The sequence below is a fragment of the Octopus bimaculoides genome, chromosome 4, assembly GCF_046866305.1.
Source record: "Octopus bimaculoides isolate indiv1 chromosome 4, ASM4686630v1, whole genome shotgun sequence".
In the NCBI taxonomy this organism is placed as follows: domain Eukaryota; kingdom Metazoa; phylum Mollusca; class Cephalopoda; order Octopoda; family Octopodidae; genus Octopus; species Octopus bimaculoides.
The window spans coordinates 19,324,524-19,351,090 of NC_142931.1; the positions used below are offsets into that span (position 1 = coordinate 19,324,524).

Here is a 26,567-nt window from a genome sequence, read left to right on the forward strand (position 1 = left end):
TTTTCAGCTACTGATTTCGCAAATAACCAACAAGTTTATTACGAAATGAGTGAGATTTGGCTGTTATGACACTACCAGATGTCTACCATTGAGGAACCCAAAATGGCAAAATCATGTGATTTGGCAGTAAGCAGCTGCAGCAGACAATCCTTGTCTGACGATATAAATATGAGTGCTTTCATGCACTGTCCTGCAGTGTTTGGTGTTATAACAAAACATCCACATGAAGCAGGACATAAAGATTGCCTTTTGATGTTAAGACTATTTCTGTCACAATTATTACACACACACACACACACACACACAAGAATTAAGATGAGGATTCCAATAGAATCAGGTACTTGAAAGTCATGCACCAGGTAGGGTTGAGTGATGTCTGTGGTTCCAGCCAATGGTTGGTTGGAGTCGAGATATCGGAGAATATTTTGGTTTTGTACACAGAGAAAACCAACCCTATGAGTATTTAGCGCCTAAGGAGCTTGTCCATGTTATGCATTACTTTTAATTTTCTTTCACCCTATGGTTGATTCATATATCCCCTTTTTTTCTCTCAATAGTTTTTTATGACCTCTCCTAATCACCACCATTCTTACCCTACTGTAAATTATGTTGAAAAACCTACTCAAGTCTACCCTTGTTCTAGACTAACAGACTCCTTCTCTCCCGGGGCACTGACCTTAGATATCGTATTATACTCTCTCAAGAACTACATTTTAATGACTAATATTGTTGGTCATTTCCCTTTTCATAGCTCGGCCTCGACAGACACACCTCTGCTGCCTTTCTGGGATACCCCTTTGTTCTGTAAAATTTATGTTCTCATCTGATGATTACAATCTTTTATAATGATATCATGTTCTCATTCTTCCTTAAAAGTTATGTGAGAAACAGCTGTAATGAGTTGACACTTATCCAATGTGCATTTTTATTCACTTGAGCATATATATATATACATAAAAATAAAGATACCCCTCAATCATGAATGACCATGAGATTGCACTTAGAAAGTTACCCTCCAAGGCACAAGTCCAGGCAAGGTTGTTTATGGAAGACCAGCAGTTGATCATGCTTACCAGCCTCCCCTCTCCATGCCACCAGTGTTATCCAAGGGAAAGGCAAAAGCTGATACAGCTTGGCACCAGTGATATCGCAACTCATTTCTGCAGCTGAGTGAACTGGAGCAATGTGAAATAAAATGTCTTGCTCAAGAACACGACACACAGCCCAGTCTGTGGATCAAACTCACTACCTCATGATTGTGGGCCTGAGGCTCTAACCACTGAGCCATGCAACTTCACTATATACATATATATTTGTAATTTATATATCAGTCTTTTCCTGGAGTTGATTAAATGCAAATGTAACAATAATTAACAGCTCATCATAATATATCGAGTAAAATCCCATTACACAATAAAAGCGGACAAAGTCACTCACAGGAATCAAACCAGGCATCTGCTGTAGAACAAATAGCTATGATACAATGCCAGAGACACTCACCAACTTTTAACCATGAAATTAGAAGCTTACAAGCAAGTAACAAATGTGTGTGTGTGTGTGTGTGTGTGTGTTTGTGTGTGTATGTATATATATATATATATATATATATACACACACACAAATTTGTTTAACATTGTAATGTGATATGTATTCAAGACAAATAATTGATTTATATATGTTATTAATAACGTATTATGAATTAAGCACCAAATACAACCAAGGTGTTACTAAATGGTTTCATATTAATCTCCTGAATGAAAGAACAATTAAATAATCACCAGACACTTATAAAGCTGTAATAATAATATACACAGTCTATTACTTTATATTGAGGATGCTCATTTTCCAAACTTATAAACTCCCTTCAGACACACACACACACAAACAAAAGCACATACACATACATGGTTAGTCCACATTACTCTTTAAGGAGCATAAGGCTAGTTTCCTTGATTTTCTGGTGTATATATTCCTCCCTGGACAAGACGCTGGTTTGTTGTAGTTTTACTCAATTTTACCAGCTGAGCAGATTGGAGCAGCATTTGTTTTGCTCAAGTACACAACACATCATCTGGTCCAGGCATTGAAACCACAATCTTATGGTCATAAGTCTAACACCCTAACCGCTAAGCCATGCAACTCCATTACATACATACATACATACATACATACATATATATTATTTGGTCTAAAATGTAAAACTTGAATCTTACAAAGACAGACACAGTCTTGTTTTCCAAAACAAGGTATAAAATAAGTAGGAATGGTATATCACAAGATATGCCTATAATTCAAAAATATAAATCATATTCTCTGCTTTTAACAACTTACATTTGGTATTTTCTGGTTCTTTATTAATGATATGAAATGTAGAGGATCAATACGGCATACAATTATAATATCATAGGCACTGCAGATACCCTGAATGCAAAAAAATAAGAGGAAACAAGTGATGAAAATGAAATCATCCGACAATCAATAGATGGATGGTTAGGTCTGTAACAAAAACAATTATGAAGTATAATATGGAGTCCATCTCTTTCCAGTTGGAAACACCAGATATAAGTACTAACACTTTTCTGACCTTATTAGTTTGATAAATTTTGAAAATTATCAAGAATTTGGAAGGAGTTAGTAAAATATAACTAACGTAGTTATTAAGCTAGTGTTTGGAACATGGCTTCATAAACAAGTTCTTAGATGAAATTATGACAGGTTTTAAATTAATATGAACACTGTAAAATTAAAGGTTGTTTATCATGAAATCAGGTGATCCCAAGCATGTTGATATCAAAAGGGTTAAGGAAGGAGATGTAGCTTAACCAGGAATTAAACCTATATTGCAAACTTGCAAGGAACTCAATCATATTGCTATCTACAAATAAATGTTCTTTGACAAAATTTGATCGACAATACAGAATGGGTGTCTTTCTGTTTCTGTCTACCCAATTCATTCATAAGGTTTCGGTTAGCCTAAGGCTATAGGAGAAAACACCCACTTTAGTACCATGCAGTGGAACTGAACCCAAGACCTCATGGTAGGGAACCAAGCTTCTTCACCACATTCCTATGTCATTGATTTTATTTATTTTTTTTTTTTGTTGTAAGGTAAACTTGTTCTTATATGACCTCATCATTGAGCAATCAAAAAGTTTCTTTCTCAACTAAGAAGCTCTGGGTTTGAATACTTCAGCACAATACTTTGTGCAGGTTTCTTCTGCTATAGGTACAAGTATGGCTGTGGTTTTGTGTTCAGTCTCACTCTGCAGCACCTTGGGCAAGAAATTTCTACTATAGCCCTGGGCCAACCAATGCCTTGTGAGAAAATCAGGTAAACAAAAAACTGTGTGGAAGCCCATCATATATATACATATACATATATATATATATATATATATATATATATATATGGCGTTAGGAAGGGCATCCAGCTGTAGAAACTCTGCCAAATTTAGATTGGAGCCTGGTGTTGCCATCCGGTTTCAACAGTCCTCAGTCAAATCGTCCAACCCATGCTAGCATGGAGGGCGGACGTTAAACGATGATGATGATATATATATATATATATACCTCCCACTCACCTTTTGCAATCTTGCAAACTTACTCACCCACTCACCCTATCTAATCCTTGGTCCCACTTCATTTATATACACCACCCTGTAACTTGAATGTACCCAGCCCCCGTCACATTTTCACTATCTCTCTCTTCTACTGAAGTAGCTACATATCTTCTTTACTGCAAGATGTCTATTTCTGTCTATTATTTCTATTTTCAACAAGTCATATCCAGTCCAAACAATCTACCTGTTTAACATTTTGAGCCCTTAACACCGGTTTACCGGTGGATGGCTTATTTTTCTCTATACCATAGCACCGCTCTATACTGTAGCACTGGTGGAGTGCCAGGTATATGGTCAAATAAGGTTCAGGAGGTCAGCGCTCAAAGGGTTAATGTTCAAACCAGTTGGGTTTGACCTCTCATACCTAAAAATAAACCATCACATTATCAAAATCTCAAAGCAATGAGATAATGCATGATTGATTCAGAACAATGTGAATAAAGAAAGCATTACATTTGCCAGAGTAATCGGAATGCTAAAAGGTTGAGGTTGAACATTATGACTTACCGAAAAATAAGTTTTAAATTCTATTCTTAAAAGACAAATTAGTCACATAAACTTTTTCTAGAGTTGAAAAATATTTCAATTGACTGCATTTTGTTAGAACCTTCTAATTAAAATACCAAATAGATCACTTCCTTGACAATCACAGGAAAATGGAAAATTTTAAGTTGAAATAACAAAAAAAAAAGTATAAAAAACAAAAAGGAGGAAAAGTATTTCATCTACATTATGAATATGTAGATGAAAAATCGTATAAATCTCAAATTATTCCCACATTATCTATGTCAAAAGCCAAGCTCTATGACATTTTAGCTGTGCATCACTAGAGCAAAAAAACTACAGTAAAAATCATTATACACTTCCGTCTGTAATTAACTGCTAAAATTCACCTAATTTTCTTCCTGGAGTGTATCCATAGTTACCTCCCTTGAAGACAAACCAAGTAAATTAGCTCACATATTTTCCTACTTGAACAAATGATATTTATATAGCAAGGGTGTGTGGGGAGGTGAAACACAAATGAGATAATTCTCTTGTCTAAGTTCAAATCTTTTAGAGGTCAATTTAACCTTGTAACTTTTTAGTTTGATACAATAAGCACTTCTGACATATTAGGTTTGAGTTAATAATGCTGTTTCCTTAAAACTTGACCTTATATTAAAAGAAAAATATTTATGGAATAAAGTTAATGTTTTTCTCCTTAATGTAGTGAAGCATAAAAATATTTATTTAGAAATAATATAGCGAGGAAAAGACTAACTCATTGATTGTAATTATTTAAATTGTTTTAGCAAGTATGGAAGACAATTTGGAGCATGTTTTGGTCTTATTAAACCTCATCATATAAGAAGACTTTCTGCACTTACCAAAGTAGGTATGAAAGAATCACTAAGTAGATGTAAAATATTGTATATGAGTAGGTATGAACAATTAGCATATTTCAAAACAACTATATCATTAAAGTTAATTACTCGGCGGCCATCTTCAAGAGAAAAAAAGAATATTTAAAATAGTGCTAACATATTTAATGACATGATGCTTATACTTCATTGAAGAGGTTTAATAATAACAGAACATGTCCAGAGTTGTCTCATGTACTTGTTAATTACAATAATATTACTTATGAAACTAATATTGTTTTCTGTCATCATCATCATCATCATTGTTTTAATATCTACTTTTCCATGCTTACATTGTTTGATCAAATTCAGAATCAAATCATTAGGATGATGGGTCCTCTACTTCCTACTAGGTTGACATCTTTGGCTCGTTATCAAAATGTATCTTCACTGTGTCTTTTCTGTAAGTGTCTCCATGGTCATGACTGACGAATTAGTACCCTCTGCCAAAATCTTTAAATATATCGCCCTCTTCTCTTCTCAGGTGCATCGTTTCTGTGCTGAGATTCCTGTCAGTCATAAGTCCTTTCAGTTTAAAGCCTCTTCTTCCGAATTACTGCTCTCTGGAACTCACAACCATCATTTTGTTTTCCTCAGGTCTACGATATCTATTCCCTTAAGCTTTCTGTCAATTGATATCTTTTCAATTTGTAGACCCCCTCTTTTCTTTCTTTGTAGTCCATTATGCTACAGTGACTTCAAACCTTGTCTGGGATAAAATTGTATTAAAACAAAACAAAACAAAAAAATACATGGATCAGTTGAGACTATCCTGGAGCAGCATTTCCTACAGTCAGATGTCCTTTTTGATACCTGCTTCCAAGGAAGATAATAAAACCCCAGTCTATCAAACTCCAAACAGTCCAGATAGGATTCAGTGGAGAACTGGAAACAAAATAACACTGCCTGAATTAATCTTTTAATAGGTCAGGATGTCAAGAAGCCTGGACATGCTTTAGAAGTGAACTGCAAACAAAAGCCTTGCTATATGAACAATGAGGCTTTTGTTTATCATCAGTGAAGTTGAAGGCAAATGACAAACTTATACAAACACATACACACAATATCACCATCATCATTATCATCTAAAACCGTTTTCTATGCTGGCATGGGTTGGCCAGTTTGACAGGACTTGACAAGCAGTACGGCTGCATCAAGCTCCAGTGAGTGTATGTGTGTGTGTCTATACACACACACATGGTAGGCTTCTATAATTTCTGTCTATCAATTTCACTCACAAGATATTAGTTTTAGAACAGGACACCACCCAACACCACCTTTGCAGTGGAACTGAACTCTTAACCACATGATTCTAAAGCAAACTTCTTAACTACACAACCAAGCCTGAAATATTTCTAATTAGACATTCCATGCTTATCACATTGAATATGCTAACATTAACTTAAACTATTATTTTTCATGCAGATGATATCTCTTGAGTAATTAACTTCAGAGATTTAATTAATAGAGTAAAGAGGTTGAGTGCCAATAAATAAAAGATAAATTCCTGGTTAAACAAATTAATTACATAGTTTTGAAATTTTTAAGTCAAGATTAGCTTTAGGCTGAGGCATGGCTGTGTGGTTAGGTTAGGAAGCTCATTTTGTAACCATGAGGTTTTCAGTTCAGTCCACTGTTTAGCACATTGGGTGTCTTCTTACTATAGCTCTGGACCAACCAATGCTTTGTGAGGGAATTTGGTAGACAGAAACTGTGCAGAAGCTTAACATTTATGTGTGTGTGTGTGTGTGTGTGTGTGTGTGTGTGTGTGTATATATATATATATATATATATATACTAACACTCTCGGAGTGGTTGGCATTAGGAAGGGCATCCAGCTGTAGAAACTCTGCCAAATCAGATTGGAGCCTGGTGTAGCCATCTGGTTTCACCAGTCCTCAGTCAAATTGTCCAACCCATGCTAGCATGGAAAGCGGACGTTAAACGATGATGATGATGATATATATACACACCCACACTGTTGTCTGTCTTTGTCCCATCACCACTACTTGATAACCTGTATTAGTTTGTTTATATCCTGTAATTTAGCAGCTTGGCAAAAGAAACTGACAGAATGAGTACCAAGCTTTAAAAAATAAGAACAAAGGTCAACTGTTTGGCTAAACCCTTCAAGGTGGTGTCCCAGAATGGCTGCAATCCAATGACTGAAACCAGATAAAAGATCTCATTTAAGCCACATCTTTCATGACCTTGGGAAAAACATCATTGTCTCATTTTCATTTCTTCTCCCTCCATTAATTTAAATCTCTTTTTATCTGTTTATACTTAATGAGCGAGCTCTTGATAGGCTGGACCAAAAATTTAGCTCAACACTTAGCTGGAACCATTTCTGTTGAATTATCTCTCTAATGTTCTGAAATAGGCATGAAGATTATAGCTTCCACCTATTCCTCACCCACAACAATCTCAGGTCTTTCACTTCATTCTATAAATAAAACTACCTTTCATCCCTTCTTGGTTGATCAAATTAGTGTCATTCACACAGCAGGATTGATTCAGTTTTTTTGAATATGAGCCAAGAGAAAAATAATAATAAATAAATAAATTACTTTGCAATATTGTTTTGAATGTCAATAAGAGAGAGAAAGAGAATCAATGTCACTCCTTGATGTGCTAAAATTAGAATCCAAATCCCCAGCATCTTTTAAAGATCAGGATATAAAATATGCAGTCCTAAATAACTTTTTACCAGAAAAGACAAAAATAAATGGTTCTGCTCAGAATGATTTTGAAAATAATAGATCTGTTTGGGCCAAATAATTGCTGGTATTTATTTGTTTGGAGAACAACATAGAACCTGTGAAGATTTAATTGACGCAGTAATCATAGGCATTCTAACATACTTACTATAACGGTTATACCTTGCTCCTTGCACAACATTGACGATGCCATAAAGATTATGCTTCCTGTAAACCAAAGCCAAGAAAAGTTGGCAGGAATTTCTGTTAAACAATTTTTATCTGCAAAAAGAAAAAAAAGAGCAATAAAATAGATACATAAATCAGAAATATATAAGAAGAAGGAACGAAACCATTAACACCTTCATGACTGTATTTATGGAGAATATTGTGTTTGAATTCATTTTGAAAAATAATTAAGAATTTGGAGGGATTTAATAAAATAACTAATTTTTATTATTATTATTATTATTATTATTATTATTATTATTATTATTATTATTATTACTAGCTGACCGCATGCCACTAATAATGACAGTTAATTGTAGTATTTTATATATAAATAAATTACAAAGTAATAATCACACATACAAACATTCGCATGCTTCCCTTGCACACATACAAACATTCGCATGCTTCCCTTGCACACATACACACATATACTCAGAGGTGAAACGCTGATTTTTTTTCACCCCTTCCTTCCTTATTCATTTATCACCCCTTCTTTTCTCTCATTGCTGTTACTTTCTCTCACTCCCTCTCAGTCAGGGCTATTACTCTCACTTAGCGGCATTTTGTTTGTCTTTATGTTCTAAGTTCAAATTCTGCTGAGGTTGACTTTACCCTTCATCCTTTCGGGGTTGATAAATTAAGAACCAGTCAAGTACTGGCGTCAATGTAATCAACTATCCCCCTCCCCATAAATTCCACACCTTGTGCCTATAGTACAGAAGATTATTATTATCATTATTATTATTATCATTATTATTATTATTATTATTATTATTAAGGTAGTGTTTTGGAACATATATTAGCAAAAAGATATTTCAAAACATTATTATGGCAGGTTTTGATTTAATGAACACTTTACAATGGACGCAGAACCAGAACACAGGTGTGTTGGTATCAAAGGGTTAGCATAAGAATTGCAATGTCCTCAAGATGTATCTAACACAAAAGCCCAAAAGTACTGATATATTCTTTTGTTGTCTTCTTGCTAGGTCACTTTTCTCTGCCCTCTACATCTGTAACCAGCCTAAAGCACATTTCCTCTCTAATATCATCCTACATTTATTTGCACTTTCCTATTCAGACTGTTGTAGCTATCTCACCTACATACAATCTCTGATGAGAAATCACTTCTTCACCTTGCTTGTATTCCTACTTGCAGGTTACAATTATATATTACATATAAAATATACATATTTCATATATAATACCTGCCTTATTCCTTCCCAACCTCTTCAAACACTCTACAGGCGAAAAACACTAATAGACTAGAAATATGTACTTTTAGAAAACTATAAAACATTTGGTCTTGGCGACTAATACTTATAGATCATCGTTATCATCAATTAACGTCCACTTTCCATGCTAGCATTGCTTAGATGGTTTGACAGGAGCTGGCATGCTTGAAGACTTATATATCGTTTGCTTGGTTCTTTTTTTTTTGGCTTTTTTTTTTTTAAATAGGCGCAAGAGCAGCTGTGTGGTAAGTAGCTTGCTTACCAACCACATGGTTCCGGGTTCAGTCCCACTGCGTGGGACCTTGGGCAAGTGTCTTCTACTATAGCCTCGGGCCGACCAAAGCCTTGTGAGTGGATTTGGTAGACGGAAACTGAAAGAAGCCCGTCGTATATATGTATATATATGTGTGTGTGTGTGTATGTGTATATGTTTCTGTGTCTGTGTTTGTCCCCCCAACATCGCTTGACAACCGATGCTGGTGTGTTTACGTCCCCGTAACTTAGCGGTTTGGCAAAAGAGACCGATAGAATAAGTACTAGGCTTACAAAGAATAAGTCCTGGGGTCGATTTACTTGACTAAAAGGCGGTGCTCCAGCATGGCCGCAGTCAAATGACTGAAACAAGTAAAAGAGTAAAAGAAAGAGAGAGAATATAGGGCTGGGAAGACTGTTTAGTCTCGTCAAGGACATGACAACCTCTCACATGCTTTTGCCATGATAAAATGTGCCCACTACACTTTGTAAAGTGAATAGCGTTAGAAAGGGTATCCATCATAGACACTAAGTCAAAAATGAATGCATAAATGAGACATGGCCCTCCTGGTAGGCAGGGCTGATTCAAGGTATGGGCAAGTTGGGCAGTCACCAGGGGTGCCAAGGAAGGCATGACAAATACAAGGAAATTTCTATGACCGTCAGCTTGTACACACCCAAGTTCAGCTTGCCCGAGGTGCCAGCAACTCTGGGGCTGGCCCTGCTGGTGGGCAGTAACTCCAAATAAGGAAACAAACCCTGACAACTCATCTGACACATGCTACCATGGAAAGTGGATGTAAAATTATGATGACGATGATGATGATGGTGATGATGATGATGATGATGATGATGATGATGATGATGATGATGATGATGATAGTGGTGATGATGAAGACTTACCTGTATTGCATGCCTTGATGTAAGATAATATAGATAATGTAACAAGTAAAGCACAAAGTAAATCGGCACGTCCAACAACACCAGCAACCTGGAATAGAATAAATAACACTGGCAGGTTGATGGAGGCCTCAAAGAATTTCTATTTCAATGAAAAATCATTGCATATGCACCGTTATGAAATTTCAGTTCTGGTTATATAGATAAAATCTGAAAAGCCATATTAATGTTTGTATAGTTTCAAATAATCTAATAGGAAAATGATATGGTAGCCATTGACTCCATCATCCTTATATGTAATTCAATCTATTTTTCTTATACAAACTACTGTCCGCATTAAATATATATGAGAAAATATTTATAGCATTGCTCTAAACTAACTTAAGGATCTTAACCAATGGATCACAATTTTAACGTAATTGAGTTTTATTTAACTTTGGATGAAAGATTTTGAAATTGCATTTTTGAGCAAAGCTAGAAATAAATTGTTATATAAAATCAGTTTATTCATATGGTCTGCTATGTGTTTATATAATAAGTATTCACAGGTTGTTAAATTGGTTTTGCCATAGCTGTCCCCTATTTGCAGTCATCTCCTTTCTTACTCCATCTTTATTCTTTTCTCCGTGAAATTATTATATTATTGTTGCAACAATGACATGGCTAAGTACAGGAGTGGCTGTGCGGTTAAGATGCTTACTTCCCAACCATGTGGTCTTGGGTTCAGTCCCAGTGTGTGGCACCTTGGGCAAGTGTCTTCTACTATAGACCTGGGCTGACCAAAGCTTTGTGAGTGGAATTAGCAAATGGAAATGAAAATAAAGAAGCCCATCATATATATATATATATATATATATATATATATATATATATATATATATATATATATATAGATATATATATATACACATATATATACACACATATATATATATATATATATATATATATATATATATATATATATACATATATATACATATATATATATATATACACATATATATACATATATATATATATATATATATATATACATATATATACATATATATATATATATATATATATATATATATGTATATATATGTGTATATATATATATATATATATATACATATATATACATATATATATATATATATATACACATATATATACATATATATATATATATATATACACATATATATACATATATATATATATATATATATATATATATATATACATATATATATATATATATATATATATATATATATATATATATATATACATATATATACATATATATATATATATATATATATATATATATATATATATATATATATATATATATATATATACATATATATACATATATATATATATATATATATATATAGATACATATATATACATATATATACATATATATATATATATATACATATATATACATATATATACATATAGATATATATATATATATATATATATATATATATATATATATATATATATATATATATAGTTGCTATTATGCAAAAGTGTTATAAGTCCAAAACATTGCTTTTTCAGAAAACGAAAAAATAGTTTCACCATTCCATAGCAAAACTGTTGTACTACACTTTGACAAATTTTTTTGATGTCTTGGCATCTAAAGCAGCAGGAGATACAGTATTTTGACCAAAAGAACCGGCTACTGCATGCAAATATATATGTTGAAAAAACACATTTGGTCAAATTTGGACATATGACATAACAGCACCGATATATATAATATATATATATATATATAGACATACGTATATATACATACAGATGGGAAGCTGGCAGAAACATTAACATGCAGAGCAAAATGCTTAGCGGCATTTCATCTGTCTTTATGTTTTGAATTCAATGCTACTGGGGTCAACTTTGCCTTTCATCTTTTTGGGGTCGATAAAATAAGTACCAGTTGAGTACAGAGGTTGATCTAACAGACTTAAGCCCATCCCCTAAAATTGGTGGCCTCGTGCCAAAATCTAAAACCAGTATTTAGCAGAAGTGACAGGTTGAGGGTTTTGTGTATTAGCGCTTATTAAAGTTTGTTAAGTGTTATTGCACGAAACTTTGGGCCCTAGAGTCACTCTGCTGCTTCTGCTAAATATTAATAAAAATTCACACACATACATACATGCACGCACACCATATACACCAAACATATGTGTATCTGTGTGTACGTCACACACACATATATGTGTATCTGTGTGTATGTCTTTGTGTTTTTGTTGTGCTTGTTCCTACCATTGCTCGACGACTGGTGTTGGTTTGTTTGCATCCCTGTAACATAGCAGTTTGGCAAAAGAGGCCAATATAGTAAGTGGCAGATTTGAAGAAAAAGAAGGAAAAAAAAGGTACTGGGGTTGATTTGTTCAGCTAAACCCTTCAAGGCTGTGCTTTGTCTTGGCTATGGTCCAACGACTGGAATAAGCAAAGATAAAATCTTATTCTATTTCTGTCTCATCTTAGAACAACTGTGCCGCTGGGGATTATCAGATTAAGATAATACAGATAATACTGGTCAATTGATCAAACATAATTTTTTGTTTATTTCTTTATCCATGCTTCATCAACTACCCTCTATCACTACCATCGCCATCATCAGCACAACACATAAGCTGCTCAAACCAATGGGGGAGCCTTTATGTGGTCAGTCTACTAGAAATAAGTCACAGCTCCCATACCACATCTCACTGTCTTAAAAAAGATAAAAGGAAGGAAAACAGAGGATACATTATATAATGTGGTTTTAGATACTGCTTCAAACACTGGATGGTCATGTATGGAATGCTTCTGATCAGAGCTCAGCTCAATCAAGATTCACCCTGGGCTATACAGCAACATCATAAGCTGCTTATCTATTATGCTAAGTGTTGCTTACTTAGACTTGACTCACATGCTGTCTATATAGGCCACATAAGGCATCTTTAACGTATCCCACAAATAAGGAAGCATTTAAGTAAGTTTTATTTCAAAATATCTGCTAGACTAATGGAATACTTGATATTTTATTCAAGCTTACAACCTGCAATGATTCAAAGTAGAAATTAAAAGATTGTCTCTTTAATAGCTTAAGATTAATATATAACCTCTCTCTCTCTCTCCCCCTCCCTCTCTCTCTCTCTCTCCCTCCCCCCTCTCTCCCTACAGCAGAGAAATTTTAAATGATTGCTTCAGAACCTATATATAACCAGTCACAGTTGAAATCTTAAGAGTTCACTAAGTCATTATCTATTATCAACTGGAAGAAAATGAAATAACAAAGAAGCCTCTATGCGGCCAATCAATCTGCTAGAAATAGAAGCTAAATCTCACTAGATACTGTTGCTGAAGAAAATAAATAAATGAATAAATAAAAATGTCGATCACAACAGGAAGTTCGCTTTATATAGGTTGTCTTAGGATTAAACAACAACAGTTAACTAGAAGGAAAGTAAATGTTCATTTTGAAATTCTTTTGTACACACACACAGATATATATATTGACCAGAAAAGAATGGTAACCAGCTGAGTTAATCAGCTGGTTACTATGTATCAAGTTAATACTGTCATAGCAGCAGATTATGTGTTAAGTCTAAATATGTCGAGTTATCAATAACTTCCATAGTGAGATATTGTTCAACAATGATTAACAATGGTAGCTATATATATAATAAATGATATAAATGTCTTAGAATGAAAAAAAAACGAAAAAACCTTTAAACAATGCAGGTGAGAAGTTAGACATAATATGTAAGGTGATATCAATAAATAAAAACAAAGAGAAGATGGAGAAGATGCTGAGCTGCCTTACACAGATTGTTTAATGCTTTTAGTAGATTTTAAGAATCTTTCCCAGAATGCAGCAGAAGCTTTTAGCTGCCTATGCAAGGTAATACAATATCTTATCTTAGATTTTTTGGGAGTATCACCTTACATATTTTTCCTAACTTCTCACCTGAGTTGCTTTAAGATGTTTGTGTGGTTAAGATGCTTGTTTCCTAATAATGTAATCCTGGGTTCAGTCCTATTGCATGGTACCTCAGGTAAATGCCTTCTACTATAACCCTTGACCAAAACTGAGTGAGTGGAATTGGTAGACAGAAATTGAAAGCAGCCCAACAACTTCTCACCTGGTCATAAGACTTCTTTATATAAGTGCTTTCATCTATGTAACTGTAACTGTATTATTTATTAATTAATTTATGTATTTATTCACAAGTGTTATGATTAAATATGACTGTGGGTCACTCTTTATAAAATATGTATTATATAATCGCTATGACAGTATCACTTCTTTGTACCATGTCTTCATGCATGTTATATGATTTGTCACTAAAATGTTATTCAAATATTTGTAAACTGTGGAATAAATATAATACTAACAACTCCATTCTTCGCTTTTTATGAGAGAGAGGGGGGAGGGAGAGAGAGGGAGGGAGAGAGAGAGAGGGGGAGAGAGAGAGGGGGAGAGAGAGAGAGAGGGAGGGGGAGAGAGAGAGAGTGTGTATGTGTGTGTGTGAGCATGTATTTAAGGAAACCCTTGTCTTGACATCACGTAATGGTTGTAAACAATCATCAGCCATGTTGTTTATTCCAAGGCTTTTGTAAAAACTATCTCTAACCATAGGGAAATATTACCTAGTTTAGAAACAGGTGAGGATTTGTAACAAGAAGGACATGTGGATGTAGAGAATCTGCCTCCAACAAATTCCATCTGAGCCATGCAAACATGGATATAAAAATTATGATGATTTGTATCATTTACTAATTACAATACTTCAAGCAAATTACAAGACTCTTTGATATAATTATGGATATGGAATAGGTTGGTTGGAAATCATATTTAATCCAATCTACTTCATAGCTTAGAATATGATGACACCCTGTAATACTTGAACAAAAGAAAGCATTCCACTTTAATAGATATACACAGTTTTCTTCAAGTTGACAGTCTGGATCATCATCATCGTTTAATATCCACTTTGCCATGCTTGCAAGGGTTAGATGGAATTTATTGAGGCCCATCCTGTCTCACCAACCCTTAACTGTTTCCAAGCAAGCTAATGTTTCCCCCTTGGCCAGACATGTTTTCATGGAAGACTGGAAATGAACAATATCACTTGTATGCTGGTGCTTGTTTACAATCATCAAATGATGTCAAGACAAGGGTACATACAAACACACACACACACAAACACACGTATATATCTATCTATCTATCTATCTATCTATCTATATACATACATATATATATATATATATATATATATATATATATAAAATTATATATAAAGAAAGAAATATGATAAAATTTATTTTACCATTGGATAATGAAAAATTAATTTTTTGAAATGTTGAGATATAATTTTAAACATGGAATTCTTTTAACCTAATGAGCAAGCTTAATATCTGCATTAATTTAAATATTGTATATATATATATATATATATATATATATATATATATATATATATATATATATCAATACAGACATGTAAATGATTTATCATTTATTATGAAATATAATAAAATAAAAAATTTATACATGTTTATTAAGCTGCAAAATAATTGCTAAATATGAATATTTAATGGTAATAAATTTTCATCATGGATGACTCCTTATTTATAATTTTATAATCTATAAGTTTCTCTCCTTATAAATTTATGATTTATAAGTTTCTCTCCTTATTTGTAATTTTATACACTTCTTATATTTTTCTTTTGTATCAAAAGGCAGAGCTCCAGCATGGCCACAGTCAAATGACTGAAACAAATAAAAGAATACTATATATTCTGTGTTTTGTAGAATGAAACATTAAGGAGCTTTTTTTTATGAGTACTACCAGATTAGTTGAACCCATATATTGTGACACACACACACACATATATATAAAGGAATACAAAAAATGGGACAAGAACACAAACCATCCAGACAGTTAGATGATACTAAAAAAGGGACAAGAAAAAACAAGGATGGGTCATTTGGAGTTTTCTTTCCTCAGCCGAGTTCCAGATTATCTTTGCAATTTTGGCTGGTTATACTCGAGATTGCTCCAATCTGGCCAGCCCCAAAGAAAAACTAAGCTAAGAGCACTAGATTCCTTGGAAAAAAGCAGTAAATGTATACGAAAACAAGGATGGATAAAAAAAACGGAGAAATGGTACACAAATACAAATGCAAATAACAGGACATTAACAAGAGGTGTCTTTCGACTAAGGACGAATTAAATTAAGCTGGTGTATGTAGAAGTGAAGCCTTATGGCAGGGACATAAGAGATGACAGGCATGGGGAGGAATATAGAAGTTGCATGGATGGTAGTCGAACCAAGAAAGAAAGGTCAGGCTTGGCCTAACACCGGTCACTTGGAGAGAGAAGAGATAGGTAGAGGCAGAGGGATAGGAGAATTAGGGAGGTACAAGAAAAAAAAAGAAAAGGGACAGAGTGAAGTGAAAGAGGAGGGAAGGTGAGAATAAAGAGAAAGCCAGGAAATGTGAGAGAGGGGGAACGAAAGAAAGAGGAGCGGAAAGTACGAAGTAAGTGTGAAGGGGGCGAATGACCTGTCCTTGTTCTTTCTTGTCCCCTTTTTTGTATTCCTTTTTATTTACATATGGTGGCCTCTGTACACTTTGGTTTCATATGTATATATATATATATATATATATATATATATATATATATATTTATACGCAACTGCCTTCTTTCAATTTCTGTATACCAAACCTACTCATAAGGCTATAGTAGAAGACACTGGCCCGAGGCATCATGTGGTGAGATTGAAATCAAGACCATATGGTTGGGAAGCAAGCTTAGTAACCCCACAGTCATGCCTGTGCCTGAATGAGTGTAGAATCTCATATCTGCAACAGTTTTTGCATCTGGAGGAATCAGTGTATCGGATTCACAAAGACACACATAATAAACAGCAAAAATATCAAAAATAAAATATCGTCAAATTAAGCAGAAGAAGCCATATTATTCCTTTGAACCTAATGATTTTTTTAAAGTTAAATCCATTCTGTTATTGAAATATAGAACACTATATTTTCGGCATCAATATGTGTTTCTTTCAACAATGGAACCAATATTACTTTTATTATTTTTTTCCCCAATATTTTTCTTAAGATTTCTTTAATGTTTAACTAAGATCAAAATGAAGTGGCAAGCTTCAAAATACAAATAACACTGTGAGGGAAGTTAGGGGAAGGGGTGTCCTCATATCTGTTGGTCATGTGATATGTTGTCTGCTTCTTCCATTTGGTCACATGATACAATGTCTCATCTGCTCAGTGCATTGCCATATCTTACACCTTTTTGAACACAGTTTTCTTCTGTTCACACAAGACAAAATATCTTTCCTTCTGATTTAGTTGTCATATAAAGGCCCTAACTCCTTAAAACTTATTGCTTCAATCAATAAATAAGCATTTACTGTTAAGAAATGTCTCGCATAACAGAATAGAAAAAGCAGACAGATGTAACACCCACCGCAACAGGAAAAAAAAAAGCAAATAAATAACAATACTGCAAAGAGTATTTTGTGTCAGGAATATTTATGAGGGGTTAAATGAGTGTAAATAAACATTAATCTGTCCATTTCTCTTGGTGACAATATCTGTACCTTCTCCTTCCTATTTTCTATCCGTAGCAGAATGCTCTGTCTCTTTATATCTCTTTCTGCTAGCAGTAGCATCTGTTCTCTCTCTCTCTCAGTCTTTCTCCCCCTCCCTCAGAACTTTTATCTTTTTTTCTCTCTATTGGTAACACCATCCAGCACTCTTCTCTCTAGCAATATATGTTCCATTATCTCATCTCACTCTTTCTCTTTAGCTATATTTCCCAGTCTTCCAAGCTTCCCTACCTCATACTCCTTTTTTGTTTCTAAAAAAAAAAACACACACACACATCTGACACACACGTTCAATTTTATAATATATATAAGGATAACACTAAACACTCTTTCAAGGATTTTGTAACGTGTGTGTGAGTGATGTATGTATGTGTCAGCATGTGTGTGTGTGTGCATGCATGTGTGTACATGTGAGTGTGTGTGCGCATGTAAAAGTAGTGTTAGAGTATTATCAGGAACTTTTGAAGAAATCAATGCAGAGAGAGAGTGAGAGAGAAATAGAGAAATGGGCATGGAATAAGAGAAAGAACATGAAAAGGAGGAAAATGAGATAGAGATAAGAAAAAAGAGGGAGAGATAAAAAGGGATATATATATATATATATATATATATATATATATATATATATATATATATATATTTATTTATTTATTTATTTATATCTTTCAAAAGAGTAAAGAAATAATGCATTCTTACAAAGAAGAAAATATTAAAAAAAAAAAAATGCTAAACAGCGAACTTACATTTTCAGTATGAATTGGATGGATAGCGAAGATGACTGCACACAAAAGGGAAGATTTCGCAGCAGGAAAGCCACCAAGTGTACTGGTAGAACAAGCACCAAATACACAAGAAAAGACTTTCAAGAATAAAATGGACACAATTCCGTGTAGAATAACATTAACAATATGAAATCCCCAGGGATGTAATCCACCGGCTAAGAAATAGTTAAGTCTGAAAAAGAAAGAGAAAATTTATTCATGAATATGCCCGGAGCTGAATTAAAAGTTTTTGTAGACACCAAGGCTACAAATATTGTGTGAGACTGCAAGTAATATTTTCAAAAATAAATAAATAAATAAATAAAAATAGAATAGAATAAAATAAAATTTATTTGTAGAAAGTTAGCAACAATTAAAATTCGGAATGGTTATGCATAATTTCTTGCAGTAAATTCTAATTTCTTGAGAACATATTTTTCAATTGCTTTATTCACTGTCATTATCATCATCATCATCATCACCATTTTAACATCCACTTTTCTGTACTTGCATGGGTTAGATGGAGCTTATTGAAGATTTTCTAACGCCGGTTGCCCTTCCTGTTACTGCCTAATTTTATCTGTTACCATGCAAGGTAATACTTCCCCATGGCCAGAGACATGTTTTTTCAAAATTTACAACAATCATGTGATGTCATAAGGAGACACACATGCAAACGCACACACACAAAAAGATAGATAGATAGATAGATAGATACACTTTCTTTATTGGTCACACAGGGCTGAACGCAGAGGGGACAAATAAAAATGTAGAGTTTTTCTTTTCAAAAATGAAAAAGAAAAAGGGAAAAATGAGAAGAAAAAAAGGAAAATTCTGATCAAAAGGGATCGGGGTAAAAAAAAAAAGATCAAAAGGGATAGTGTATCACAGAAGAAGAAGAGAGAGAGAGAGAGAGAGAGAGAGAGAGAGAGAGAGAGAGAGAGAGAGAGCGAGAAAGAGAGAGAGAGCGAGAAAGAGAGAGAGAGAGCGAGAAAGAGAGAGAGAGAGCGAGAAAGAGAGAGAGAGAGACAGACAGACAAGATAGATAGATAGATAGATAGATAGATAGATAGATAGATAGATGGATAGATGGATAGATAGATAGATAGATAAGATAGATAGATGGACAGATAGATAGATAGATATGATGGGCTTCTTTCACTTTCTGTCTACCAAATCCACTCACAAGACTGGTTGACCTGAGCTATAGCATAAGAAACTTACCCAAGGTGCCACCGAGTTGGACTGAAGCTGAAACCATGCAAACTTCTTAACCACACCAAAACCTTTAAACGCTGTTAATAATATCAGAGGTTTCATAGAGATTTACCGTTGGAATTGGTGAACGAGGCTACAGAATCCTAGAGAATCTAAAACTAGACCAAATATAATGTAGGCTCCAAATATTTTTGGTTAGTACTTTGTGAATTGTTCACAAAACTGTACACTTTGTTCAGTTAGTCTTGTGATTTTCAAACAATAGAATATTATCAACAATAAATTGATAAACCGTAAGATGGTTGGCAGTTTTTTGAAACTGTATTCTGCTTGCAACATTTGATTCTTGAGATGATGCAGAAGTTCACATAGGTAGTACTGAAGGTGCAATATTAGGAGAGAACATCTTTGTAACTTCTTTGACCTTGAAGAATTATCTATTAGCTTTCACTTTACATTAAAAAATAAACAATTTAAACCCAGGAACAAAATCAAAGAAAAAAACTATCTATAATATTATTCTGCTATGGTATGGCTACATTAGTAACATCATCATCATTATCATCATTTAATGTCCATTTCCCATGCTGGCATGGGTTGGACGATTTAACAGAGACTGACCAGCTAAAGGGCTGTTCAGGCTCCCTGTCTGTTTTGGTATGGTTTCTATGGCTGGATGCCCTTCCTAACACCAACCACTTTATAGAGTGTACTGGGTGCTTTTATGCAGCACCAGTATGGGTGCTTTTTATGTGGCACCAGCACTTGCAAGCTCGCAAGATTAGGGATGCTCAGTCAGAGAGTGTTGCAAGAAATGAACCTGTATGCAAAGACATCCACACTTTTACTTAGCTTTACATGTCTTTCCAAACACAACTAACAGCCAGGAGTCTCAGTCCCCTGTCATTCCCCTTTGTGAGTACCAATGTTTGTAGACCCTTTCTCACTGCTTCATCCCATGTCTTCCTGGGTCTACCCCTTCCACATGTTCTCCCTACAATTAGAGATCGACACCTCTTGATACAACTGTCCCTCATTTCAACAAAATCTTAATACACTGCATTACATCCTTATTTCCATATCAGAAAAATTCATGAGGCTTGTTTTGAACCCACAAACAGTGTGAATAAAATACAGTTGCTGCACCACTGAGCCATGAATTCTAAAAAAAAATGTATCAGTAATATAGGTGCTGGAATAACTACAAGGTTAAAAAGTTAGCTTCATAGCCTTGTAGTAATAGGTTCAGTCCCACAATGTAACCCTTGGGCCAAGAGTCTTCAACTATAGCCTTAAGTTAATGCCTTGAGTAAAAGTTGGTACATAGAACCGATATAGAAGCTTGTAATGTGTGTGTGTGTGTGTGTGTGTGTGTGTGTGTGTGTGAGAGAGAGTGTGTGTGTGTGTGTGTGTGTTTAATGCTGCTTTAAACCAGTAATGTTTATGTAACATAACGATGGTTCAACAAATACTAATAAACACCCAATTTTAGAATAAGTTTAACTAAGATCAAAATGAAGTGGCAAGCTTCAAAATACAAATAACACTGTGAGGGAAGTTAGGGGAAGGGGTGTCCTCATATCTGTTGGTCATGTGATATGTTGTCTGCTTCTTCCATTTGGTCACATGATACAATGTCTCATCTGCTCAGTGCATTGCCATATCTTACACCTTTTTGAACACAGTTTTCTTCTGTTCACACAAGACTCCAGCATAGACATAATCCAATAACCTGTGAAAAACTAAATGACTAAAAGAATATACATATATATGTACAAATATATATACTTATATATATATCACCATCATCATCATTTAACGTCTGATTTCTATGCTAGCATGGGTTGGACAATTTGACTGAGGACTGGTGAACCAGATGGCTGCACCAGGCTCCAATCTTATCTGGCAGAGTTTCTACAGCCGGATGCCCTTCCTAACACCAACCACTCTATGAGTGTAGTGGGTGCTTTTACGTGCCACTGGCATGAGGGCCAGTCAGGTGGTACTGGCAACGGCCACACCCAAATGGTGTTTTTTACATGCCACCTGCACAGGAGTCAGTCCAGCAGCACCGGCAATGACCTCGCTCGAATGTTTTGTTCATGTGCCACCAACACAAGTGTCGGTAAGGCGACACTGGTAACGATCATGCTCAAACGGTGCTTTTTACGTGCCACCGAGATATATATATATATATATACACACACATATACATATACACATGTAAGTAGTTAAGTCTATGTCTGGTTATAGAGTGGCCAATGGTTTTGCATCCCCAAAGGCCTTAGCACCATGGACATCTCGTCAGACTCTAAAGCTGAAGACTATATGTACTGTATATATTAAAGTTCAGTATTCAAGTGTATACATATGTGTGTGTATGTGTGTGTGTGTGCATGCAGAGTATGGTTATACAGGCAAATATATATCTTTATATATATATATATATATATATATATATATATATATATATATATATATATATATAATATAATATTATTAGGGACAAAATCCAAAATTACAGGTAAAAAACTCAATTAAAATCAATTTATAAAAAATTAAAATTAAATTGAGCCTTATAGATAAAGTATATATAAAATATATATAGTTTTAGGGAAAATAACCAATTTTCAAGAACTCATCGATGAAAATCCACTATCACATATAGAAAAATTAATAATTAAAAGCACAATAAATGAGTATAATATAAAGTAAAGTAAATATCATAAGATAAATATAATAAATATGATTATATTTATCTTATGATATTTACTTTACTTTATATTATACTCATTTATTGTGCTTTTAATTATTAATTTTTCTATATGTGATAGTGGATTTTCATCGATGAGTTCTTGAAAATTGGTTATTTTCCCTAAAACTATATATATTTTATATATATATATATATATATATATATATATATATATATATATATATATATATACACACACATAGTTAGTTGGGAGTAAGTATGTATATAGATGTATGTATAGGTATATGTGTATAAATATGTGTGTGCTGGTATGCTTTATGTAGTCTTCATTATCGTATGTATGTCGTGATATATAGTTGTATCTGGACATAAGTAGATTTATTATTATATGTCCCTTTATCTTTGTGCACAAGCGGATGTATGTGGGTTTATTATGATGAATCTCCCTGCTGTAGATTGGTATTATCTTTTAATGTGCTTTTTGGTTTTGGCCGGAACTCTGTTGTTCGGCTATTGAAAGATTAAAAATGAAATAAACTTAGCGTTTGGGAGTTAGAGCATAATATAAAATTTCCATCCTCTATTCCGTATTCATTCCTCCCAGTATGACAACTTTTTGCTTCCCTCCCCATTCCAGTTACCTTAATGATTCTCTTTTATAAACTACAAACAAGGAGACTGTCCAGAAGAGTTACAGGAAATTCTGAAGTTGCCTAGAGGTCATGGTTGAAGCCATTGGCGATTTTATTCAATAAATTTATTCTTTAGTATTTCAAGATATTTTAATGCAATTTTATTTTGGTAAATATAACTGTTAAAATGAGATGTCAATATTTTCATTTTTGCGTAATTTAGATGACAATGTATTCACTGCACCCTGTATAGACCTGTTGGGACAAGTGAAAGCGAAATCGTGATGGCACCTGTACCAGTGGAGCACTAAGAGCACCGTCCGAGCGTGATCGTTGCCAGAGCAGCTGTCTGGCTTCCGCTCCAGTGGCACATAAATAGCACCATTTGAGCGTAATCATTACCAGCGTCACTTTCCTAGCACTTTGCCGGTGGCACGTGAAAAGATATTTGAGTGAAGTCGTTGCCAGTGCTGCCGGACTGGCTCCTGTGCAGGTAGCACATAAAATACACCATTTTGAGCGTAGCCATTGCCAGTACCGCTTGACTGGCCTTTGTGCCGGTGGCACGTAAAAGCACCCACTACACTCTCAGAGTGGTTGGCATTAGGAAGGGCATCCAGCTGTAGAAACTCTGCCAAATCAGATTGGAGCCTGGTGTAGCCATCTGGTTCGCAGTCCTCAGTCAAATCGTCCAACCTATGCTAGCACGGAAAGCAGACGTTAAACGGTAATGATGATGATGATATATATATCATATTTAATCTACAGTTTGTGGTCTTAGTAAAAATATAAATGCTGTATCTTTAATAAAATATTATGCCACCAGTTTCATTCCATAGTTACAGACATAATCAGACACAATGATATTATAGACCAACGAATGTGAAGGGTTTGTTTTAGCAGACAACAATCAATTGCACAAAAATGCATATGTTAAGTGATTAGCAATTTTAAAACAATTAGTGGAATAAAAAAAAACAAATTCACCATCCCAACTAGCATTAACAAATTTCTCTTCCAATAACAATCCCACGACTTTTAAGAGCTACGAGTTATCTGTATGCTTACATGCATGCATGTGTGTGTGTGTGTGTGTGTGTGTGTGTGTGTGTGTGCGCGCGTGTGTGTGTGTGATTATATGTCTGCAGTATTTCTCTCTCCTTCTCTCACTGCTATTACGTTCTCCACTAAACTTGCTCACTCTTGCTTGTGGCTTTTCCCTTCCAATTATTGTTTCAATGCTCATGACCTGTAACTACATGAGTAGAATAATATAGATTGTTTTTTGGGTCATTTAAAGTTTTCTGTATTGCATCCAGAACTCAGTTTGTCATCACTATTGTCATCATTTAATGCCCACTTTTTAATGCTCGCACGGAGTGGATGGAATTGAGGCAGATTTTCTATGGCTGGATACTCTTCATGTCACCAACCCTCACTTGTTTCCAAGCAAGTTAATATTTCCCAACAGCCAGACATGCTTTTATAGAATATTGGAAATGAATGATACTGCTTGTATGACAGTGATACTCATTTACAATTATCATGTGATGTCAAGATAATGTCTCACAAACACACACAAGGTTTTTGGTCTGAACACTTTGTGTGTGTATCTCTCTCTCTCTGTATATATATATATATATATATATATATATATATATTGCTTACTCCGGTATATATATATATATATATATATATATATATATATATATCCCATATCTATATATAATATAAAACAGGTTTTTTTTTTAAAGGTTCCTGCTGAACAAGTCAGTATGGAACCATTGTAGAAAACACCCAAAATGCCACATAGTGGGACTGAACCTGAAACCATGTGGTTAAGAAGTAAACTTCAAAACCTCACAGCCATGTCTAAAACTCATAAGACACAACTATATGTAAGACATAATACTGTATGTATACCCTTGGCATGCATACAGTGTGTTTCTTGTTGCCATAGAATGTTTACAACAAACGTGTTTGTGTGTGAGCATATACATGTGTGTATGTGTCAGTGTGTATGTATGTATGTATACACACACACACACAGAGTATGGTGATTGAGTCCATTTTTTTAAATAGATAGTTTAGAGTAGTTATCCTTTGATTTAACATTTACAAACGGATAAGTTGCAGTCCCTAAAGTGCATGCCTTAATGCTTTAATCCATGTTTTAAGTGTGTTTTATATTTCAAAGCAAATATTCATGCATAATTCTTGAAGCTGTAAGTGATTCATTGTGCTTAAAAGCAGATTGATTTGTAAATGTTAGTGGGTTTTTTTTCTTTTTTTTTTTTCTTCGTTTCTGTTTTTTCGGTTCTGCTTTCTGTAGTGTTAGTCACCATTATCATTGATTCCATGTCCAGTTTTCCATGCTTCCAAGGGTTAAGTGAAGTTTGCCGGGATACAACCAGATGCCCTTCCTGTCACTAACCTTCATCTGTTTCCAAGTAAGGTAATATTTCCCGTGGCTGATATTATTACTAAAGACCCCCTTCGGTCTTGAACGACCATGGGATTGCACCTAGAAAGTTCCCCTCCAAGGTACAAGTCTGGGGAAGATTGTTTGTGAGATAACCAGCAGTCACCCATGCATACCAGCCTCCCTTCTCCATGCTACCAATGTTATCCAAGAGAAAGGCAAAGACTGGTACAGATACAGATTGGCACCAGTAACACTGCAACTCATTTCTGCAGCTGAGTGGACTGGAGCAACGTGAAATAAAGTGTCTTGCTCAAAGAACACAACACACAGCCTGGTTCAGGAATTGAACTCACAACCTCATGATTGTAAGCCCAATGCTCTAACCACTGAGCCATGCACCTTCACATATTATTATTATTATTATTAAGATTAAGGCAGTGAGCTGGCAGAATCATTAGCACGCTGGGTGAAATGCTTAACAGTATTTCGCCTGTCGTTACATTCTGGTTGAATCTGCCTTTCATCCTTTCGGGGTCGATAGATTAAGTACCAGTTGCATACTCAGGTCGATCTAATCGACTGCCCCCCCTCTCCCAAAATTTCAGGCCTTGTGCCTATAGTAGAAAGGATTATTATTATTATTGAGGTTAAGGTGGCTTGCTGGCAGAATTGTTAGCACGCCAGATGAAATACTTAGCAATATTTCGTCTGACGCTATGTTCTGAGTTCAAATCCTGCCGAGGTCGACTTTGCCTTTCATCCTTTTGGGGTTGATTAAATAAGTACCAGTTAGACACTGGGGTCAATGTAATCAACGTAATCCCTTCCCCCAAA

At 34.5% G+C, this 26,567-nt stretch overlaps 1 protein-coding gene across 6 annotated transcripts in view; it reads right to left on the minus strand.

Moving 5' to 3' along the window:
* The window catches only part of LOC106881469 (protein O-mannosyl-transferase TMTC4), a 117,766-nt gene that overhangs the window by 29,648 nt on the left and 61,551 nt on the right, over positions 1-26,567 (minus strand). For all 6 annotated transcript variants that reach the window (XM_089350396.1, XM_014931875.3, XM_014931866.3 and 3 more), the window contains exons 3-6: positions 18,725-18,935; positions 10,344-10,431; positions 7,892-8,004; positions 2,332-2,421 (exon numbers count right to left, since the gene is read on the minus strand). In XM_089350396.1, coding sequence (XP_089206522.1) covers positions 2,332-2,421; positions 7,892-8,004; positions 10,344-10,431; positions 18,725-18,935 — 502 coding nt within the window. The remainder of the gene's footprint in view (positions 1-2,331; positions 2,422-7,891; positions 8,005-10,343; positions 10,432-18,724; positions 18,936-26,567) is intronic.